The 22,688-nt window shown below is 35.0% G+C and overlaps 1 protein-coding gene across 2 annotated transcripts; it reads right to left on the reverse strand.

Annotated features, from left to right (window-relative positions):
• Positions 1–1,063: 1,063 nt before the first annotated feature.
• Positions 1,064–22,688, reverse strand: DOT2 (SART-1 family). 2 transcript variants are annotated; one of them, XM_028197779.2, is made up of 13 exons: positions 22,497–22,688; positions 20,263–21,336; positions 15,763–15,904; positions 15,632–15,686; positions 12,737–12,850; positions 12,519–12,615; positions 12,369–12,435; positions 12,221–12,280; positions 11,510–12,128; positions 9,329–9,690; positions 5,477–5,697; positions 3,812–3,896; positions 1,064–1,508 (listed from the first exon to the last, which is right to left on the reverse strand). In XM_028197779.2, the coding sequence occupies exons 2-13, from the start codon at positions 21,210–21,212 to the stop codon at positions 1,434–1,436; spliced, it is 2,847 nt and encodes a 948-aa protein (XP_028053580.2). In that variant the 5' UTR covers positions 21,213–21,336; positions 22,497–22,688; the 3' UTR covers positions 1,064–1,433. The 2 variants fall into 2 exon arrangements, with proteins under 2 accessions (XP_028053580.2, XP_028053581.2); XM_028197780.2 differs by having other exon boundaries at positions 12,737–12,847; positions 22,497–22,658.

Here is a 22,688-nt window from a genome sequence, read left to right on the forward strand (position 1 = left end):
TGTTCGAGGGGCTCAAAATCAGGGGAAAAATCATTTTTCCTAGAATACTACTAAAAATGTCATTTCACAAACCAACTCATAGTGCAACGTAATGCTGCTTCGCGTTCAACAATTTTCACCAACTCAACTAATTTACCACTTGTGAAGAAACTTATTATTAATTACACCCATTCTTTTGCTAGTGGTTGTCCACATATTTTACATTTGGTGAAAAAGACAAACATTTTTTTAAATAAACAGTCACCTTCATTAACTCTACTTATCTGATTAATTAGAGCATTTCCAACGAATTCTTTAAAAAAAGACATATTGACTATTATCACTAATTTATTTTCCTCTCTTGAACGGACATCTATTACAATAGTTATTTTAACAAAAATCTTCTAGCCTAATTACACTTCAAGAGTTTTGGAAAACTCTTTAAATATATTATGTAGATAAATAAATAAATAAGGGCAAATTACAAACACCCCCCTCGAGGTTTGGTGGAAATATAAATTCCCCCTGAGGTTTGAAAAATTACAAATTGCCCCCCGAAGATCAAATTTGCATAACAAATTAAGGAGGAATCTGTATGAAAATAAAAACCTCAGGAGACAATTTGTTATGAAAATATAAAGCTCAGGGGGTGGAATATAATTTTTCAAACCTCGGGAGGAAATCTGTATTTTCCTCAAACCTCGAGGGGGTGTTTTTAATTTACCCATAAGATAAAGAGTAACGTTGGATCACAAATAAAAAAGTAACTAGGTAAAAAAACAAAAAGACTTATCTTTTTATATTTTAACTAGTAAAAAATGAAGAATACCGTTGGAGTCGCTCTTACTACTGCAACAACTGATCCTATTTGCCATATTAACAAAAAAAATAATAAAAAATTTAGAGCAAGGTGCATCAAAACCAATGTTAGTGTATCATAATTGGACCTATTCACGCTGCTCTTACCCAGTACAGAACCAACCCAACCCAACTTGCCAAGGAAAAAAATTTCTTTCTATCCAATCCAAGGAGAGAGAAGGGCTTTGTTTGGTCCCCATCAAAGATATTCAAACAAACACCAAGCTGGAAAGCTGGTACTGGAGACTGACTCAGCTGCAAAATACATTGGCAAATTATTTTCTCCAAAATTTGAATTACACTCTTCTTGTTTATGTCGAATGCAAAAGGCAAGGAAAAATTTTAAACAAGCGCAATCTAGGGTGGGTTGGTTGAGAGAGAGAGAGAGAGAGAGAGAGAGCTATGTTTATGTCGGCACCTAGAGCAGCAAGCAAGCTATGTTTGTCTGTGACTCTTGCAAAACCCAACCTGACACTACAGCAATGGAGAAACAGACAATTAATGGTCGCTCACCAGCATATACCTATTCCATTCCAAATTGAATGCCTTCCATAAATTGCATGACATCCAGCCGGAAATCTCTCCTACGTGAAGCTTCATGTTTTAGGCTTCTTTGGCGGACCCATGTCTCCGGGCTCGGACTTCCGCTTTATCCCTAGGAAGTGCTCAACCTGAAAAATGGAATACAGATAAATACAGAATTTATTAAATACTGATAACTACAGAATTTAATAAATACAGAATTTATTTTTTTCCCCTAACAGATAAATACAGAATTTAATAAATACAGAATTTATTTTTTTTCCCCTAACAGATAAAGGGGAAAAAAAGACCAGTAGCATTGTATTTATTTATTTATTATTTTGTATTTGTATTTGTATTTATATTTATTTATTTTGTATTTGTATTTGTATTTATTTATTTATTTTCCTAACATAATTGAAAAATAATAATAAAAAAATAAAATAAAATAAAATAAAACAGAGTCGAATGGAAGCCATAAGAAGAAGAAGAAGGGGAGAGAGAAAGAGAGTGAGATCCAAAGAAGACCAGAAGAAGTCGAAGCAAAAAAAAAAAAAAACCAATGAAATCGAATCGAGGAGACCAGAAGAGGTCGAAGAGGAATCGAGGTCCACAGTCAAAGTCGAATCGAGGAATCGAGGTCCACAGTCGAAGTCGAATCGAAGCATACCTGTGCGAAGTCGAATCGAGGTCCACAGTCGAAGTCACTGCAAAGTCGAAGTCGAATCGAGGAATCGAGGTCCACAGTCGAAGTCGTTAGATCAGATCAAGCTGCTAATACATCAAGCGCACCTAGTCGTGCGCCTTGCGCCTCTGTCACCTGGCTCAAGTCGCCTCGCCTGGGACCTGTACAGGCGCAAAGGGTACGCCTCGCCTCGCCTGGCGCCTAGGCGCGCTTTTCACAACACTGGTAAGCGTCGCCCATGGATCATCTTGTGGGTCAAGTTATTTAATTGGGTCTTATTTATATTTCTTATTTAATTTTAAATTGGTTTTAGAAGTCAAAAATATTTTAATAATTTCTTGTTTTTTTGTTATAGTTGATTTAGGAAGTCTCAAGTCTACATAAATTCATGTAATACTTCTAATTGAAGAGAGGGAGTTGATATTTTATACAATTTTGAGAGCTTTGAAGCCTCTTTGGATTTGTGTGATGCAACCCTAACCCTAACCCTAACCCTAACCCTAACCCTAACCCTAGATATGATGCCTAAGGGATTCTAAGAGTGATTCCTGCATCTTTCTTTTTCTTCTCTTTCTTTCCCTCTTTTATTTCAGCACTTTTAACAGCCCAAAATACTGTTCACGGGTACTGTTCACAGTAAGTACCCAGAAGAGTCCTCAAATTCAATCTTCGAGCATATTACATTAAGCCCCTAACCCTAATTCTTCCATATATTAGTAAATGCCCTAATTTTTCATTACTTTTCAGCTTGAATCACAATAAAAACCCACAAAATCCAACTGTCCCGTTCTCACAGCGCTGTCCCTAACCGTCCTGCTTACGTGTCACGTTAGGCACTGACATGACACAACAAGGCACTTCTCAACATTTAATGTAAATTTATATCTATTATCTTTTTTTGGACTTCAAAAATTATTATATTTCGTTTAAATATTCATATCTATGACATATAATAATTATTAACCCTTACATATGATATATAATAATAAATATATAAAATTAAATATTTTGCACGTCCTCCATGTAATTTTTTGAAAATTTGTGTCAACATGTCAATGTCGTGTCACGTGTCCGTATCCGTACTTCTTAATTTACTAGTAAAGAACCTATAGGCAATCATATGATGAAAAATTATGAACGTTAGGAAGCGTGTCATTCAAGTTTATCATACAAACACAGTTTTCCAAATACATACAAGCATATAACACACACACAGACCCAAGCCAGAAACATCATTTCATTGAACACAACTACTGCAGCATCAATTGCTCCCAATCCGACAAACTGCTCAGTTCCACTACAACCGAAAACTCAGATCCAACTATAATCTGGTCAAGATATACAAACCCCAACACAACCAATACTGCATTATAAGCAACATGAACCTGCCAATTCAAACAGACTTCAGACCACTAATTGCAAATGGTGCAGGTACTATATAAAATCAACTGCATCTGTGGTATCCACCACATTGGTTTTCGAAAATTAGAATAACTTCCTAATAATATGACAAACACCCCAAGACATAGCAGGCATTAAATGCAATTAAACTATTAATCTTAGAAATTGATGATGGGAAATAATTTTATATAAATAAGACTTATCAACAATAAGGCTTATGATGCTTTCCACTTAATTTAGAAGAACGAAATGCAAACCACAATGCATCCAAGCCACAAGTCTACACCAATCTGTACATAATCAATCCATGTATGCACACACAGATTTTGAGACATGAAAGTACAGAACATGAAAAGCTACACTGACCTTTCTGTCCCCAAGCATGGGCGTCAAGCCACCAGGAAGGTCCTTCTCAACTGTAGCAAAACCACTTCTTGGATCACTAGTTTGACTGCAATCAATTAAAATAAAATGTAAGGTCAAGCAAAGTAAATAAATTGGGAAGATTGCAGTGAGAAGGATATCTGCATTACAGACATCAAACATAATCCTAGTTAAGCTTCATCATTTAAAAGTCCTAGTTCTGTTGACAGAATGGCATGGAATTCCCACAGGTTATGTACAAACTTTTCAAGGTTGTTTTTCAATGAACTTATTTACTTTAACAAACACAAACACACAGAGACATGTGGTAACCACCCTTGCACCACATCTTGCCACAAAATTTAACGCTACACAAACAGAAACTTATCTGATGCGGAACAGAAAGGCGTTGGATAAACAAATATTGATGATTTTGTAACTTTATTTATTTATAAGTTTTATTTTAATTTAGATATTTATTAGGTTAGTGTTGAATTTTTGGTAACCTTAATTAGGGTCTTCTATGTTGCCTATATTAATGGATTTTATGTAATAACTTTAGATCAGCTTTAAGACAACATTATTTGAGTGTAAGACTGGCTGTTTTTGTGATATTAGGGTCATGACCATTGTGTTCTCTCTTCTTAATCTTCTTGAAACTTTTTGATCTTCTGTTTTAGATCAATTCTCCATATATTCTGGTTTTGGGATCAATTAGATAGTCGAACAGATTTCTTAATAACCATTCCACATCACTATCATTTAGAATCCAAAATTGGTGTACTTGATCCTTAAAATTGGATTTATGATAGATAATCAGGTTGAAGGATTCAAGAAATTCCTAGAACAAATGAACAATCATCTACAAAATAAATAAAGTGGGATTGCAACAAGGACCAGCATTCTGTTATACTGCCATGGGAATTTCAATAGCTGCAGGATAGATCAAGCATGTTGATCTGCTCAACAACTCAATTATAAAATCCAAACTTGCAAAAGAACTCAGCTCAGATTGCTAAAAAGTGGTTTGGCAAATGCCAGCACCAGCTCTACAAAAACTGAATTTTACCTCGTTCCTTCAAGTTATTAGGTGAAATAAGGCTATCCATATGGAAGTTAACTTGGGGCTGGGAAATAAAACAAGACCCAGGTTAGATAAAGAACCTGATAACATTCACGGGTGGGCACAGCATACATTTTCTTAGTGAAAAGCCCCTAAAACCCCAAATTGAATGTTATGGGGAAGTTCCAGACAAGACCCAATAAAGAAGGTTCATCCACCGCCATTCTGGTACCAGGAAATTACCATTAGCTATTTGAGCGATCATGCCTACTTCATTTTATTACCAAAAGCAGCCATGATTCAGTGGCAAAATTTATACATGGCTACAATTGCCAATACATATGGTAAAGCATGGAATGTTAGGGAGAAATGGCAGGGGCCATTGACCCCACACCCATAACAACCCATTCAAACCACGTTTGACACATAACCAAACCCCCTTCACCCAATACAACCACACACAAAAAAGTCCATTATCACCCAATCATGAAGATCGTGCTATCCACAAATATACTTTCATTTCATTAAATTTCAGCACATAAATTAGCAACCAACAAAAAATAAACAAATAAACAAATAAGCAAATAAGCAAAAAGAAAACATACCCTGGTTTGACATGCCCACTGAGAACAAGGTAGGGTGTCTTCAATCGAGCTTGAGCTTCCCTCATCCTCTCTACGGATAACGATGGCGTATCTGAAGGCATCATTTGCTTCACCTTCAGTTCTTCTTGGTATTGACGGATGCGCTTTTCTTGTTTCGTTTTCCCAGGCCCCTTCCCATGGAATTTGTGTGAAATCAACCGAAAAGCTTCCTTTGGGGTCAACTGGTAAACACAAACAAAGAACCTCAATGAATCATAAAATATGGCTTACTGATCATTATTATGTTTTGGATCCTAGAAAACATTATGAAACCAAACTAGCATAGGAATTCACAAAACATAAATGTGAAACCATAAATGCAACAAGCCAAGTACAGTTCCAAAGAGCAGCTATTTAGCCACTCAGGGTTCTAGAAGTCTCCATGACTAACAGTCAACATTTGATAGTAATTATGTCACAAGGAAAAATCTATTCTCCAGAAAAGTCCATATCAGACTTTTTGTAGCATTTAACACTTCCAAATAAACAAGTGGATTCATGACAAATTCAGACGGATTATTTTTATAAATAAATAAATCAAGGGAAAGGATTCCTCTCCAATTGAGGTGTTGTTGGGCTTTGGTGTACCCATCTCAAGACCTATCTTTGTGATCCGAATTGTTCATCTTGTAGCATCAATTGGATAAAGCAACCATGCAAAACATAAGATGATCAAACATCAGTAGCCACGTGATCTTATCACATTTGTCTTTATAAAAAATGGATGGTTTGTTTCCAAAATCATACTTAACATCCATTTTTTTCCAAATTTTAAAATGAAATCTGATCATATAGCTAGCGATGCCCAACCAACCTGGTTTTTTGCATGGATCATCTGATAAATGGACCATACAAAATGAACAATCCAGATCACTGAGGTGGACCTCAAGGTGAGCCCACCAAACCCAACAACACCTCTCCAGTTGGATGCCAAGATGAAGAGAATCCATTTCCAAAAATAGAACTTTTGAAGTCACCACATTTTTTTCTTTCCTACCTAATACATTATGCTCCTCCTACCTATGTCAAACATCAAAGCTTGTTTTATTTTCATAGAATGAAAACTAGTAGCAACTTGCTACCATACTTTTCTCTCTAACTGCAATCAAGACTAAATCAAACCAAACTACATCTTGTGTCCCACTCCTGTAGGATCATCTACATGAATCCTCTTTCACTATTTTGCTCTGTCAAGGGCTATATACTAAGCTGCCTTGGTCTTTACTCACATAGTCAAATTAGGATTCATGTTCATAAAGGATCTAACGAGGATTTTTATGCTCACACACAACCCTCATTATCCAAGCTTGGGACTAATTGTGTAAAAGATTAAATGCTAAGCACGACACAGACGAAACTATGATCTAGACTATTGTATAATAAACAATATTGTTCATTTTCTACTAGACTCGCTACTGCCGATCTATGGTTGCTTTGCTTTGTCCATGCTTGATGTGGCAGTGGAATAGGGACAACCTAGAGGAATAGGCATACTTTTGAGGAGTTGGATTTAGGAGGACTAATAAACACAATATGGATCTCTTATGATAGATCTCCTGCATATTTTTATTTTTTTGGTGTAAAGGATCTTTATGTGAATCCTTTTCTACTTGTGGATTTTATATTTGAGCTTTTTTCAATCCTTTTGAATGGCTTGCACCCTTGGGGTGTTTTGGCTATAGCAATACAATATCACACATCCCTAGTCAAATTTATATATACCAAACCAAACTAAGCCTTGTGTCCCAATCAAGTAGGGTCGGCTACATTAATCTTTTTTCTCCATTCAAGGGCTACATGCTCAATTAATCTTTTATACAGCCGGTCACATGCCCAGACAAAGGAGGAGGGCTGTGTTAGGTAGCCTAACAGCTAGCATGTAATAATTCCCATCAGATCCCTTATGAACATGAATCCAAATGTGTGTATATATATATATGACCCCGTTTGAGAATAGGCTATTTTAGTTGGCTTTTTGACTATTTTAGCCTGACTAAAAGAGTCTGTGTTTGGGATAATGGTTGGATTATAATTTGGATGTAACATTTTGTCTTATTGACTATTTTAGCCTATTTTGCCTTTATTAGCTATTTTAGCCTCCAACCCAACTTCCCAAACACCCCCTCACAATAGATGATACTTTCAACTTCTAGTTAAAATCAATATAGTGGCCTACATACTTGGTAAAAATGTTTAAGCAATTTTTTTAATATTTAGACACACCTAACATAAATACACTTTAAAAAGTATAATATTGGTGAAAAAAATCTTTAAAAAATTCACTAAATACCAAAAATATAAATATATATATATATATATATATATGAAAATTCAGTACATTTTTCATATTTTTGTATATTTATTAATTTTTTAAAATATTTTTTCAAAAATATTTTACTACTTAATATGGTGGGCGTCAGAGAAGAAAGGGGTGACAAAAGGCTACATTGACGTGATTAGGGACATGTATGAAGGGGTGGTGACCACTATTAGATCGCTAGCTGGAAAAACAAATGAATTTCCTATCACTGTAGGGTTACACCAAGGATCTACCTTAAGTCCTTATCTTTTTGCTTTAGTTATGGACGAGTTGACGATAAATATTCAGGATGACGTGCCATGGTGTATGCTTTTTGCAGACGATATTGTGTTAGTGGATGAGACTAGAGAAGGAGTTAACACAAAGTTGGAGATTTGGAGAAAAGCTTTTGAATCTAAAGGATTTCGGATAAGCAGAACTAAGAGAGAGTACATGGAGTGTAAATTTAGTAACAGTAACAATGAAAGCAGAGGAGAAGTGAAGATTGAGAACCAAGAACTGCGTAAGAGTGAACATTTTCGTTATTTAGGGTCGATTATCACAACAGCGAGAGAGATTGATGCAGATGTGGCCCATAGGATTAAGGCGGGATGGTGTAAGTGGAGAAGTGCGTCTGGGGTATTGTGCGATAAACGAATACCCACTAGACTAAAAGGTAAGTTTTATAGAACAGCTATTAGACCAACTATGTTGTATGGGATGGAGTGTTGGGCAACTAAGAAACAACATGTAGATAAGATGAGTGTGGCTGAGATGAGGATGCTAAGGTGGATGTGTGGTAAGACTAGACAGGACAGAATTAGGAATGAGTGTATTCGAGAATGGGTAGGAGTAGCACCGATAGAAGATAAGTTGAGAGAGAATCGTTTGAGATGGTTTGGTCATATTCAACGGAGACCAACAGAGGCAGTAGTGAAGAGATGCGACGCTGTAACGGTAGATGGAAGTGTTAGGGGACGGGGTAGGCCTAGATTAACGTTGACTAGCGTTATAAATAGAGATATGAATCTACTTAATTTGACTAATGAAATGGCCTTTGATAGGGCCGCGTGGAGAAGAAGGATTCATGTAGCCGACCCCATTTGATGGGACTTAAGGCTTAGTTTGGTTTGGTTTGGTATACATATAAGTAAGGTGCATCTTAAAAAGTTAAAAAAAATAATAATAAAAATAAAAAATAAATAAATTACTTAAAATTTTAAAATTATTCACTAAAAACAACACGAAAAACAAAAAAAAAAAAACTCAATTTCTAGAAAATTGAAACCAAACACACTGATTAGTGTGACAAATTGGGTCATGGCACACATGGCTGAGAATACAATTGATCAAATTTTTATTATCACTCCATGAAGTAAGCTTTTATCCATTAATTCTCTTCTCTTTCATGGTATCAATTGAATGTGAGGTGCTACATATGCACATTACACCTAATTGTAATGCTAAAACATTTAAAATGGAAGCAATTGCTTCTTTGCAAAGAGATTACTTACAATTCGTCCAAACTCGTCTGTCCTTTCAATTCGTATCTCCTTTTGCCGATCAGTATCATAAATGCCAACAAGCTTGCTTTTTTTCTTATCCATGTTTCTGCCACCCCATTCAACAGTTTCTTTCAGTGATCCTCGCTCTTTAAGCAGCTTAAGAGCACCAGATAACCCTTTCCCCACAGCTGCTTCGTGAATCGTTTCATCTGGAACTATCTCCTCTTTATCCTCATAAGCAGTGGGTTCCTCTTTGTCGGTATCATTTACCTCTGTCCAACCACCATCCTCATCTTTCATTTCTTGATCAGAGGCTATTGGTGCTACATCTTCCTCCATGAAAACATCTTCACCATCTGGCTTATGGGCTTCTGAAAGAGCAAAAGTGACAGTATACATCAGTAATTCAGAAATTAACATATATATTATATGTGGATTTTGCTAACGTGTGCCCTTAAGGCACATATTAAGAAGCTTAAAAGGATTGTACATTTTGCATAAAATAAAAGTGAGTACAATGAAGAATGTAAAATCCTTTTAATCTTGCTTAACAAGACCCATTATAAACTAGTCTAAGGATCTGCATATGGAGTCAACAAAGAATATAGCATTTTACTTGCAGAACATCTATGGACCAGATGTCAAGAAACCTTTTGAGTTACAATAAAACAAAAACTGTAATACATTCAAAAGTTTACCAGATACTGACATTAGGAGTGTAAATGGTGGAAGAATAGTATTACTCCCGGGCAGCTGGGCTACTTCCAAATAACTCCCAACCATATTTCTGCCTAGATGCAAAATATGGCTACCATCTGACAGTTATATACTAAAGAACATACAACATTGAAAAGCATGGAATTTAATGAAATTAATCCCGTTTGATTGGGTCTAATTTTAGGATCGAGAGACATTTGTGTTTGGGGTTTGCTCTTTTGATGACGTTTTTGTTGGCTTATTTTTGTCTTTAGTGAACTTTTTTAAAAAAAATTCAAAAAAGCTTTATGCTTCTAGATTCTACTCGACGAGACGAACCGAAAAACTTATAAAAAAAATTTAAAAAGTTCAAAAAAAGAGTCTAGAAAAGACAAATAAGCCAAAAATTGTTGAGTTTTTTTTTTTTTGGGTGGATGCGGGGGGGGGGGGGGGGGGGGGGGGGGGGGGGGGGTTTGTGGAATTTTCAAAAGAAAAAAACTTTTGACGAACCAAAAAAGCAAAACAAATTGACAAAATTTTGAAAAAATGTCATTAAAGACAAAAAAAGTTCCTCAAAAAAAATTTGGCTTATTTGGAAGTTTCCAAACAGCAACACTCCACAGGATAGCTGACACATATACTACTATTACCTCTAGAAATGTGGTAAGACCCCATTTGGTAGCACTTACATGTTAACTTAGGCCTAGTTTGGGGAGTAACTATTTTAGCCAAAAAGTCAAAAAGCCACTATAAGTTGTCACATCACTCTTTCTACTTTTCTACACATCTTTTCATAAAAAACCAAAAAGTTAATAAAAAAATTTGTTCCCAAACGAGGCCTTAATTAGTTTTTTTGCTAAAAAAAAATTGAGTGGTGTTCGGTTGCAAATTTAAATATACCTTACTTGACTTTTTCAGCTAATTTGGCAACAAAAAATGAGATTTTCTTAAGCTACACAATTTGTAGATTTTTTTCAGCTTATTTGAAACCCTTAGATAAATGTGGACAAAAGAGCCCAATCTTTTTTTTTCTTTTTTTTTTGACAACTAGATGTCTGGGCCAGTTTGCGCGCACCTCGACTAATCACAAGGTCTTGAAGTTAACAACTAGGCAAAGCTCCAATGGCCCCTTGGGGTGACTTAAACTCAAGACTTTAGATCTTATCCTCAAGTCTTTACCGCTCGGCCAACCCCTCCTTGGGATTAAAAGAGCCCCATCTCTTTTTTTCCTAATTATAACTTTTGAGAGTATTATAGATATTTGCACAATAAAAAACATATATCACAACTTATTTAACCAAACAAGCTCAATTTTTTTTTTTTTTTTACAGATTATCAATACACCAAACATACTTACAACTCATTTTAAGCCTTTTAAGCTAGTAATCTAAAATGCTAAAATCATAAAAGTTAACTTATAAGTGATACCAAACATGAACTAAAAGTAATGCTACTTAATTTTAATTTCATTGGAACAGACCATGGAAAGCATACCTTCATCGAGTTGAAGTCCCCAGACAAATTCTTCCATCTCTGTGAAGACAACCTTGTTTTCTTGTGTCTCTCCAGATGCAGAGTTTTGGTCATCTGCAGTTGAATTGCTGACTGTTGAAGAGGCAAGGAATGCAATAGCCTGAGGACCGGATGTGGAAGCCTCATCTTGCTTCTTAAGTGCAAATTTTCTTGCTCTTTCTAATGATTTGCGTAGATCATCATCGTCATCACCAAATACTGGATTATCATCTTCCTCTGTTTTAACAGTGATAGTTTGCTCCAGTCGCAGTGCTTTAGATGCCTCGTCTGCTTTAGCATATGCAGCTTGGTATGCATTACTTCTTTTTTCAGCCTCAGATCTCTCGTTCTCCTCTCTAATGGCCTGCCTCTTCCCATAATTCCGAGAACCAAGATCTCCAACTCCCAATCCAGCAGAGACAGCTTCCACTTCAAGTGCATCTATGTCCAGCTTCTCTTTTTTTCTCAATGATTTCTTTTTCTTGGGCTTTTTAAACTGAAGCATTTCTTCGTGAGTGTAGTAATCTGATTTAATTTGATCAGATGAGTTGAGGTCTTCATAGTGATTGTTTGTCGGAACACCCTGTATCCTTCTTCGGAGCTGGCAAAGGAACACGCACTTTCAATAAGATAACAAAACAAATTTTTTCCTTAATGACATTCATAAACTACAACATTAACAAGAATAAATACCTCCTCAAGTTTCTTCTCTGCGTCGCCGGTGAAACGACCACTTGCATCCAGAGTTATCCCCTGGAGAAGTAAACCGCAGCTAAGTACAAAAGGTAATACAATAACCAAACCCAGCATTTCTACAAATACTAAGAAAAAAAAATATAACCTCATCCACAACTGGATCATCATATTTTGGGAGTATTTTCTTTTCAGAACCTGGCTCATCGTTGAACCTAAAATTGTACAATGAACAAAAAGGGGAGTCGGTTATCTGAAGTACATTTACAGATAGTGTTAACAGTAATTTTAGTCTTACTTGTCATCATATATCCCCGTTTTCTTCTTTGCAGAACTATAAGCCTCATTCCTCCGCTTTTGCTCTCCAATTTCCACATTTTCAAGCATGTCCACCTCTGTTATATACGATGTCATATCACCATATGGCATCTGAAGCAAAAAAATATGCCACAACAGAGGAGGAAGAAAAAGGGCAGAAGGGAAGGGGGAAGAAGCAGCTATGAACAAATTGTTTACCTTCATTGATGTCACCATCAGCAAGTATGCTCTGATCTTTGAGTGTCAAAACAACTGCCCCACCTTCAATTACTTTGTCAAGCCCATGAAGAACTTTAACCCCTGCTAAGTCTTCTGTTCAAAACCAAAGTGAACATAATTGAGTGATACTAAGAAACTGAAACTTTTAAGTTGCAAGAACATACAAAATAAAAAACATGCATAAAACAGTGGGAAACTTTATGCAAATGAAGTTCATCATCACAAACTTTTTCTCACTGAGAGATTTTAGAATGCAATACTGTGAGTGCAGAATACAGGATTGTGTGCATCATAAAGAATATCATAAGATAAACTAACATATATTGCAAGAATAAAATACTAAATCATATAATAAATGACATAAAAATTTATTTCTTAAAAACTTACAAATTGGTCAAAGAGAAAAATTAAAAATCTCATATCTAACTCATAAGAAATTAAGAAAATCGAAAAATTTAATATAACAAGAGATAAATGACATTTCATTGCAAACATCAAAAAATAAGACAATCATTTATTTTTCCTAATCGAATCTGATAGGTTGGTCCATCTAGTGCATGATTTGCAACTAAATATTTTCTTTTGGATTTGTTTGGATATGAGTAGTCTCAAACATACTTGTTAGAGGGTTTATTATTATTGTCCAAACAAGCTTTTTGGCTCAAATCACAGAATAAACTCAAATCCAACCGTACGTGTAAAGTCTTTGTTTCTTCCCCCCGAAATAGATCCATGAGAATAATTAAATTTCTAGTAGCAAATGGAGCATGGGAGTCATTTTTCATGCAAGTTTTTTATCTCGATTTGGGTCTCCTTTGTATGGAATTGTCTAAGAAAATGGTTCGTGATTATTCAATGATTATCATCCAAGGTGAATGATAGTGTCAAAACTCCTTTAACAAAGACAAAGATGAAGGACAAGGTAACATTCAATTAATCATGCGCTACACGTTGAGATACTATATCATACGGAAACATATCTCATGATTCAAGTCACTAAAGATATGAGTTCACAATATGCATCTTTTTTCATACGATACACATCATGTACCTAACAATTCCAACAACATTGATGAAAAACAAATTCTTGACATGAGTTATTCAAAGTTGTGTTTGAATATCTCAAGGAAATTGGGCAGTCTTATGTTCTACAATTGATAGGAGTAAGATATTATTAAAATTTAAAGAAATATCCATGAGTTCATTCTACTTAATTCAGTGTTGAAGTGATGAATCCATGTTAAACCACCAACTCGTGTGCTCAAATGCCATGCCATGTAACAACAAATTGATCCAAGTTAAATGTGACATCCTATGATGCACGAACATGAACATGGACATGGACACAGGACACAACACGGGCACGCGAACACGCAAATTTTCAAAAAATGAGGGATACGACACGCTGGGGACACGCTCAATATGTATAAATTTTATTTATTTATTATATGTCAATAAAAATAAAAATAAAAATCATTAGAAGATAACTAAAAATACAAAATAATATAAAGTCAATGCCATATTTAAGAATCAAATATAGGTTCTTATAAAATTACAATAATAATAAAATTAATAAACACAATACCCAAAAGATTTGTGTTGGTGTGGAGTATTTTAATATCAAAATATTATGCATATATAATATTACAATGGAAGATGTATGAAGGTAAATGCAATATTGAGGTTAGTGGGATGGAGGCTTCGTGGAATGGTGACACAAATCTTTAGTGGGCCCACAAACTTATTTCATATACCATTTTAAAATAGATCAACATTGGTTTCCACGAACTTGGTAAAGAAAAGAAAACAAAGAAGGGAGCGAGGAAGAAAACAAAGGAAACAGAGAGGAAGAAAACAAAGACGACAGACTGAGGAAGAAAAATGAAGGCAGCAGAGGAAGAAAAACGAAGAAGACAGGGGAAGAATGGAGAACAGAAGAAAGGAAAAACAGGTCAGGGCTTTCTCTCTCTCAATCTCTTTCTCTCTCTTTCTTGTTTCCAACGGGTTAGGGCTTCAATCCACCTCTCTATTTTTCAAGCTTTATTTTTTATAGAGTGTCCCAACGTGTCTTTACATGTCAAAAACATGTCTGGATGAAAAAATTCAAAAAAAAAAAAAGGGACATGTCTGGTAGAGCAGTGTTTTAAAAGGGGTGCTTAGGCGCACGCCTAAGCGCGAGGCGCAATGAGGCACAGCCTTGCGCTTCGAACAGGTCGAGGCGAGGCGCAACTTAGGCGCTGAGGCGAGGGCTTTTTTTCGAGGCACAAGGCGCAGGCTTCATGGACTTTACCTATTTTTCTACTCCAATTGTCGATTAAGTGCTTTTTTTGTGGGCATACCTATAGGGATTCAAAAATCTTTAATATAAAATGACCAAATGTGGTCAAAAGAGAGCAGAAAGTGATAAAAGATTGAATGCTATGCTTTATATCTCTTGTTGGATATTATATTTCTAATTTTTAGAAGATTGAATGTTATGTTTAGAGGTTATCGAAAATTGTTATGATTTTTTAAATTATATATATTTTTTTTATGTTAAAAATTTTGCCTATTTTATAATTTAGCTTTTCTTCTACTATTTGAGCTTCACTTTGGTGAGGGGCGCTTCGCCTCGCGCTTAGGCTATAGGAGACCATATCGCCTCGGTGCGCCTAGAGCCTTTTAAAACACTGTGGTAGAGTGTCCGACATGTGTCCACCGCGTCGGTGTCTGACACGTGTCGGACATCTGTACACTGCCTTCAGCAAGGTGTCCGTGCTTCCTAGGTGGCATCCAATGCCAAAAATCAATCATCTATGACAAGCTTTGGAAAAACAATAACAATAATAACACACTAACAACAACAATAATAATGAGAGTGAAAAGGAACCATACGAGCAGTATGCTGGGGTGCCACCTCATTTTCAATTTCTCCCTGGTTGATATTGTCCTGAAAAATTATATGTAAGATCAATTGTTCACTTCAGACCTAAAATAAAGAGGAAGCACAAAGGAAACCAACTAACCTGCTCCTCAAAAATCTTTGAGAGCTGCAAGGCCTTCTCTTTTTCAGAACTCCTTCTCTCCTCGAGCTTACGGCTCTTATTAACCCATGCTAAAATTTCAGGTACTCCCTCAGATTTATTACGCATTCTTTCTTCCTTCATCCTAAATATAAAAAATAAAAGGTTTAAGATGTAGAAGAAGAAAAGGAAATAAATACAAGCCCCTTTACCTGAATTCCTAAACAAATATGTGAATAAGGTTCCCTAAGCACAAATGTAGTTACCTTTTTATCACCAAAAAAATAAAAGAACATTCCAAAATATTATTTCATACTAGCATTCCACTACTTCAAACAACAAAAATTGCAAAATTGATTATGATAAGATATATGCAAGAAGGAGGTACTCTCCAATCACATCATTCTTTAGCGAAGCCAATATGCACAACTGAGATAAGCCAAGTACATAACTGAGTTAAAAACATGAGAATACCCTAGATATCCAAAAATAATACAAATACACATCTGAAAATCAATAGATATGTTAATTATACTAGGCCACAGAATTACTACAAGTTGAAAGTCACAGAGTCGAAATAATTAATAGATATGCTAATTATAGACACAGTCAATGCATGATTTCCACTTGAAAGCCACTTCAAAATGTTGTTAAAGTTATAGAACAAGATGGCTAATTTACAAGTATCTCAAAGCAGAAAGACTCTTGCAACAATGCAAGGCGTATGCTACTAATTCTAGCGTTATGGACCAAGGCCAAATCATCAACAAATCATATCACACATAATTTTCCTAGTCCAAGAAAAGGTGCCAAGATGTCAATATGATGAGGGTAAAAGACTTTACACTAATTGAAGTAAAAATTTTGATATCTTCACAACAAGCCAAATCAAATTTCCTACTCTCTACATAAAGACTACATCTCAAACATGGCACCTCAATACTAAAACCAGAGTCACCTTTTAATGGCCTTGTCAAATCAATTCATAATTTTTGAGTTAAACTATATTATAAGCAGTACCTATAGGGGCACATCCAAGCAGATTAACATGTACTAAAACCCACAAACCCTTATTTAAAATAATAAATAAATAAACAAACAAAGAAAAAGAAGAAATCATATCTTCACCAAATCCAAAAATGACTATAGGAAATGGATTCTCCCCAAATACACCACATTAAATATAAAGTTTCCACATTCCTAATGCAAGCAAAGAAAGGAATAGATTCGACAACTCACCGGCTGAATAAGCAGATGATCCATAAATTGTACCACTTCCTTGCAAGAAAACATCAACTTGGGATTTAATTTTCACTTTTCTACAAACTAGAGAACCTTGCACACACGATGCGTGCACAAAACACAGCTTTTAATGATGATGTAGTTGCAAAACATGGCTTTTAATGAGAATGAGTGGGAAACTTGGTAGTTTGCAATGTAGAGTCATTGTGTAGTCTTTATTTTTTTACAAATTCGCCCAAACAGTTATAGATAGATCATAGGAATAATTGAAACAAATGTGACAAATAGTTTCTATCGGAACAATTTTTGGCATTAGAAATTATGATGACAAAACTTCAGTTTGTTGTTCACACCACTGACTTGTAGGATTTACATAACAGTATAGACAACAGTATAGCTGACAAGCTGTCAATCATCAAAATTTTGCAACGGGCTATTGACTCCACACACGCTCACAAATGATAAAAAACAATAACAAAATGTCATCTTGATAGGTACTTTAGATTTCCTAATAGGCAAATATCTAAGAAGCACAAACACTTCTATGGAGAAGGCTTGTCACCGTTTCGGACACGATACATTAGAGACAGTCCTAAAAGTGTGTCCAACACATATTCAATGCGTCATAATTAAAATTTTAAATTCATAATATAAGACACTTTACATACACTTCAATGGCACTTTGAACCCTTTGAACACAACCTATGTGCTTAATCGCTTCAAGCAACAATGCCCTGCTTCTTTGGAATGCAATTTATGCACTCCAAGGGTGAGTTTGGGATCCACCTATAAAGGACACATCGTTTTCTGAACTTTTTTGGCTTTAGTGGTTTTTGCGTCAAATTTGTGGCCAAAAAAAGCCCCTTTTTTTTCTTTAATGAACTTTTTCCCAAATTTTTTTATTTTTTATTAATTTTCTAGTTTGTCTAGTCAAACCTACAACTGTAAATCTTTTTTTTAAATTAATTTAAGTTCACTAAACACGAAAAAAAATCAACAAAAAAGTCACTAAAAAAGACAATCACAAACACATCTCAAATATATTTTGAAACATTCACAAGATGAATATATCATGTGTATTTCAATGTTTTACAGTTGTTTTGCATTCTTTTCAATGCAATTGCATTATGTGAATGATATCTTGATGTTTACGTTAGAAAAACTATATATATGACTTTTTAATTTTAAATAGTGTTATATTGTTTTTTTATTTCTTTTGAATAAGCTATTTGTATATTTGAAAATATATAATATATAATAAATATTTTTTTTTTTTTTTTTGAACACATTAAAATTTATATTTTCATGGTACTTATGCACATACCTTTCCAAGGGAATGTATTATTAAAGAGATATAATAAGCTTTAACTTCAAACTTCATTGACTTGGAATCAACACTTGAACCTCGTCCAATTCACTCCTAGCATTATCAATCCAACAAAGAATTTCCATAAAATCCAAAGTTGACCGCACCTCAAAATCATGGACATGTCCATATAAGTAAACATCCCAAATTACTAACTACCCATTTGACTTGAGCAATCAACCACTAGAGCATCTTCAGCCAATACTAAACTATACACACCAAAAAAAAACTTATTAGCAAGGGACCACCTTAGAAAACTCAATAGATTAAATCTCCAATAAAAATAACAAACTACTAACTACTAAACTAAAGCATCTTTAACCACTACTACACCATACACACTAGGAGAAACTTCGTCGGGAGGGACCTCCTCAGAAAGCGGAATAGATTAAATCTCTACTAAAAATAGCAAATGCTGTAATGAAGAATCACGAAAATTCTATTAATAAGAATAAAAAATATTTAATTTAGACAAGAAGCAAGGATATTACCTCAATTTTTGCCAACTTCGGCATTTCTAGAGGCAAATGTTTGATCAAGATTACAATTAAAAATATAAGCCTATGTCAAGAGCATCAAAAAAATTCTTATTTGGTAAAAATCTTGTTTCGTGTCCATCTATATCCCTTGCCTTTGACTTCCAACTTGATTTTTTTAATTAAGAAAAACCTATTGTAAATGGTCATTAATTAAAAAATATCCAAACAAGGGGCGTTGTGGGGAGGGAGAGGATTCCAACAGCCTCTTTGATCCTTGTTCATTGTAATCATATTTTACTCATCAAAAAAAAATATATGTATCACAACAGTGAAAACCTTTTTAGTATCCTTTTCCTTCACTTAAAAGTAGAGGATACACCAAAAACATTACAGAGCAACAACAATTCCTTTTGTACTCTCTCTATACCCTAGGCTGGCAACCATTATTGGGAGACAAGAGGCCAACACCTCAAATCATTCACCGATTTGCAATTTTGGGACCTTAAAACATAAACAACAAGAAGATTGCTCTATAAGAAGCCGCACGACACAATGCAATTTAAAATGACGTTGGTGAAAATGTCATTACAACAACACATTGAAGCAATTCGGGTCTATGGGTAACTCACGACACAATTACATTCTTCCTAGATAGTGTAGGTCTTTGGATATAGAGGACCCTATTACCCACTTCCACCATTAATCCATGATGTTGGCACAAAAAAGCTTCATGCACCATAAGACACCCCCATACCATAGCATTCTCCACAATGTGTTTCTTTTTAAGAGCAGATAAGTTTTTTTTATTAACTATTCTAGGAAATAAATTAACAAATAAAGAGGCATGTCAACAAGAGACTAGAACTAGTGATACAAATGACGTTGTTGCGCTCTTCCAACATAATTAGGAATAAATGGGCATTAGTATTCTATGAGCATGCCCGGTACAATGTATTCTATCTATTGGTATGAAGAACATCTCAATTTTGATTTTCCCATATTACTGAAGGAAATTTACACACCAATGGAGGAAACTAGCAATGAAAGCAATTGTTGTTCCAATATTTTCTTTTATGTTGTTTCTATGGGCATAACTTCTACAATAGAATCTCTTAATTCTCTTTGTTATACAAACATCTGGTTCCAAGAATATATTATTACTTATCTATCAGCATAATAGCGTTAAAGTTTGGAATTGCAACACACCATTAACTTTAAGCATGTAGTTTTATCCAAAGTGTTCATTTTTCAGATATGCAACATAACCAGAAGCAAATCAACATCTAACTTTTAAAAATCTGAGAATTTTCAACAGTATAAAGGTCAAGGAATAGGTAAATAGAGACAATATCAAATTTAAAACAGCCTGACAGTACCCAAAAATAAAAACTAATGCACAAAGGAAGCATTACTTACTTTGAAATGCGCTCTTCAAGCTCCAAAGCTGATGGGTGTGAACCTCTGGATTCTCCTCCCTCAACACTCTGTTGATACTTAGTGGACCTAATGTCATCCTTTTCATGATGAGAACCCTTCCCCCGGGTAGTTATATCCCCATCCAGGCCATCTTCACGGTCTAATTTTACAGTATCATCCTTTGTTGCATACTTGCCCCTATCATGACCTTCACCCCGGTGTTTCCGACCCACCTTATCTCTTTCTCTAGACCTCTCTTTATCTTGACCTGACTCCCTCTCCTCCCTGATTCTCTCCTTTCCCTTCTCTGTCTCAAGCACATCTCTATCTCGGTCATTGTCAATCTCCCTTTCCCTATCTCGATCTTTATTTTTGTCTCTCTCCTTTTCCCTTTCCTTGTCTTTTGCCTTATCTCTTTCTTTATCCCTATCTTTGCCCTTCTCTTTTGACCTCTCCTTCTCCCTTGCTCGCTCGTTATCCTTCTCCGTTGCCTCGGTTTCTCGATCCCGGTCTCTTTCCTTCCCTCGATCCTTACGATCTTTATCTTTATCACGCTCTTTATCTTTATCACGCTCTTTATCTTTGTACTTATCCCAATCATAATCTTTCTCCCTTCTTTTATCTTTGGTCCTATCCTTGTTTTGATCATCTCTACTTCTCCCATCTTTAGTTGCTGCTCGATCTTTCTCCAAATCTTTACTTGCTCTCTCTCTGTCTTTTGTGACATCACTAGCCTTTGACCTTTCTCGGTCTCTACTTCTATGATCCTTCTCTTCTCTTCGGCTGCTCTTACTCCTCTCCTTACTCCGATGCTTACCTGTGTCTCTCGACTTCTCTGTGCGATTTTCTTCGAAATCATCATATCCTCCTTCCCACTTTTCTCTCACATGAGAGTCATCTTGATCCCTCATTTCAATACTTCTCTCACGCCTTGATTCTGAAGATTCCATGTCTATTGTAATTATGGCAAATTTTCAATGTCAAAGCAAAATACACACAGACAAACTAGCTTTGCACTCAGCCCAACTGTGTACCATTTGCTTAATTTGTACACAAACACCAAACTGCCGATACCTGACAATTGGAGAAAGGCAAAAGCTCAATTTACTCGACTCACATATACATGATACAGAAAAAGAAGACGGGTTTCAGATCACTATAAGAAACAATTAGTAAATACTAAAAAAAAAAAAATTATTTGCTGGTATCCATATTCCATACACAGTTTACTTGCGCATATAATAGCTAAAATTTACTTACATAGATTAAAATATACTTTCTAGAGAGCATGAATTTATTATCAACAATCCACACAAATTCACAATCCATTGAGATGTGCAAATAATATGTTGCTAGAACAGCAAAGCTTTTCGATATTTTCAAGATCCGATAAGGAAACCGTCCCTCTAATTAGTAATTACATCAAAAAATTTGAAATAGATATTAGTGTTACTTTATGATACCATTGTGTCTACACTTTATCGTCTCGTATATGCAATTAGATTAATTACCAAATACAAATTTTAGAATGTAGTATCATTTTTACTAGCATCTTCATTACATGCTATTAGATTAAGGGAGACAGAGCCAGGAAATTGATTCAGGACCCCATTAATCACAATCTTGAACTTTTTCTTTTTGTAATCAACAACAATAAGATAATAATAATAATAATAATTTTTTAAATTAGTATTAAACATAAAAAAGTTAAATATTTTTTGAAAGTTTGGGGTTTTGTCATACCATACAAAAATGTTTGTTTCTATATATACAACAAAGTTATCATTCATTCATTGATCACCCATTTGGTTTCACAACTAGTTCTTCACAATATTCATCATTGCTAAAATATTATAAATAAAAATAAATAAAATAAAAATCTGCACGATTGCTTAAAACTTTAAAAAAGATGGGAAAAAAAATAAAAAATCACCCAATTGGTACCTGCTAATGGTTGTTTTGCGAGGGGTTAGATTGTGTTTATACATAATATTCAAAAAATAAGAATTTGTAACATCAATCAAAACAAATCAAATTAATTACAACAAAAACAAAAACAAAAGGTCCCATTTGTGGAGAAGTAGATGTCAACTGGACCGCTTGGGTAAAGAAATTAGGGCAAAGAAAAGTAGGGCACAAAAATCAGGGAAAAGTTTCTTCCATTAGGAGTGTGTGTGTGTGTGTGTGTTAGAGAGAGAGAGAGAGAGAGAGAGAGAGAGAGAGAGAGGACTCACCGGATGCTTTGCTTGCGGTCGTTCCGTGTTGGCTGGATTTGGAAGATACAAGAAGTCGGAACTTGGAGGAGGAGAGTAACGAGTAGAAAACTGACCCAACAGAAGACAGGTTAATGAGAGCTAAATAAGCCTCACGTTTTATTTATTTATTTATTTACTTATTTATTTATGTGTGTTTGGTTGAGAGCAGGG

Source organism: Camellia sinensis, chromosome 5 (genome assembly GCF_055761805.1).
Source record: "Camellia sinensis isolate YWXY chromosome 5, ASM5576180v1, whole genome shotgun sequence".
NCBI classification, from domain to species: Eukaryota; Viridiplantae; Streptophyta; class Magnoliopsida; order Ericales; family Theaceae; genus Camellia; species Camellia sinensis.

Bases quoted from the DNA above. Each gene is read 5' to 3' on its own strand.
- DOT2 (XM_028197779.2), bottom strand. From the start codon at position 21,212: ATGGAATCTTCAGAATCAAGGCGTGAGAGAAGTATTGAAATGAGGGAT. The intron at 15,905-20,262 runs GTAAGTAATGCT...TTTTATATTTAG, and splicing joins CTTGAAGAGCGCATTTCAAA to GATGAAGGAAGAAAGAATGC. The intron at 9,691-11,509 runs GTATGCTTTCCA...TTGCTCTTTCAG, and splicing joins GGGACTTCAACTCGATGAAG to AAGCCCATAAGCCAGATGGT.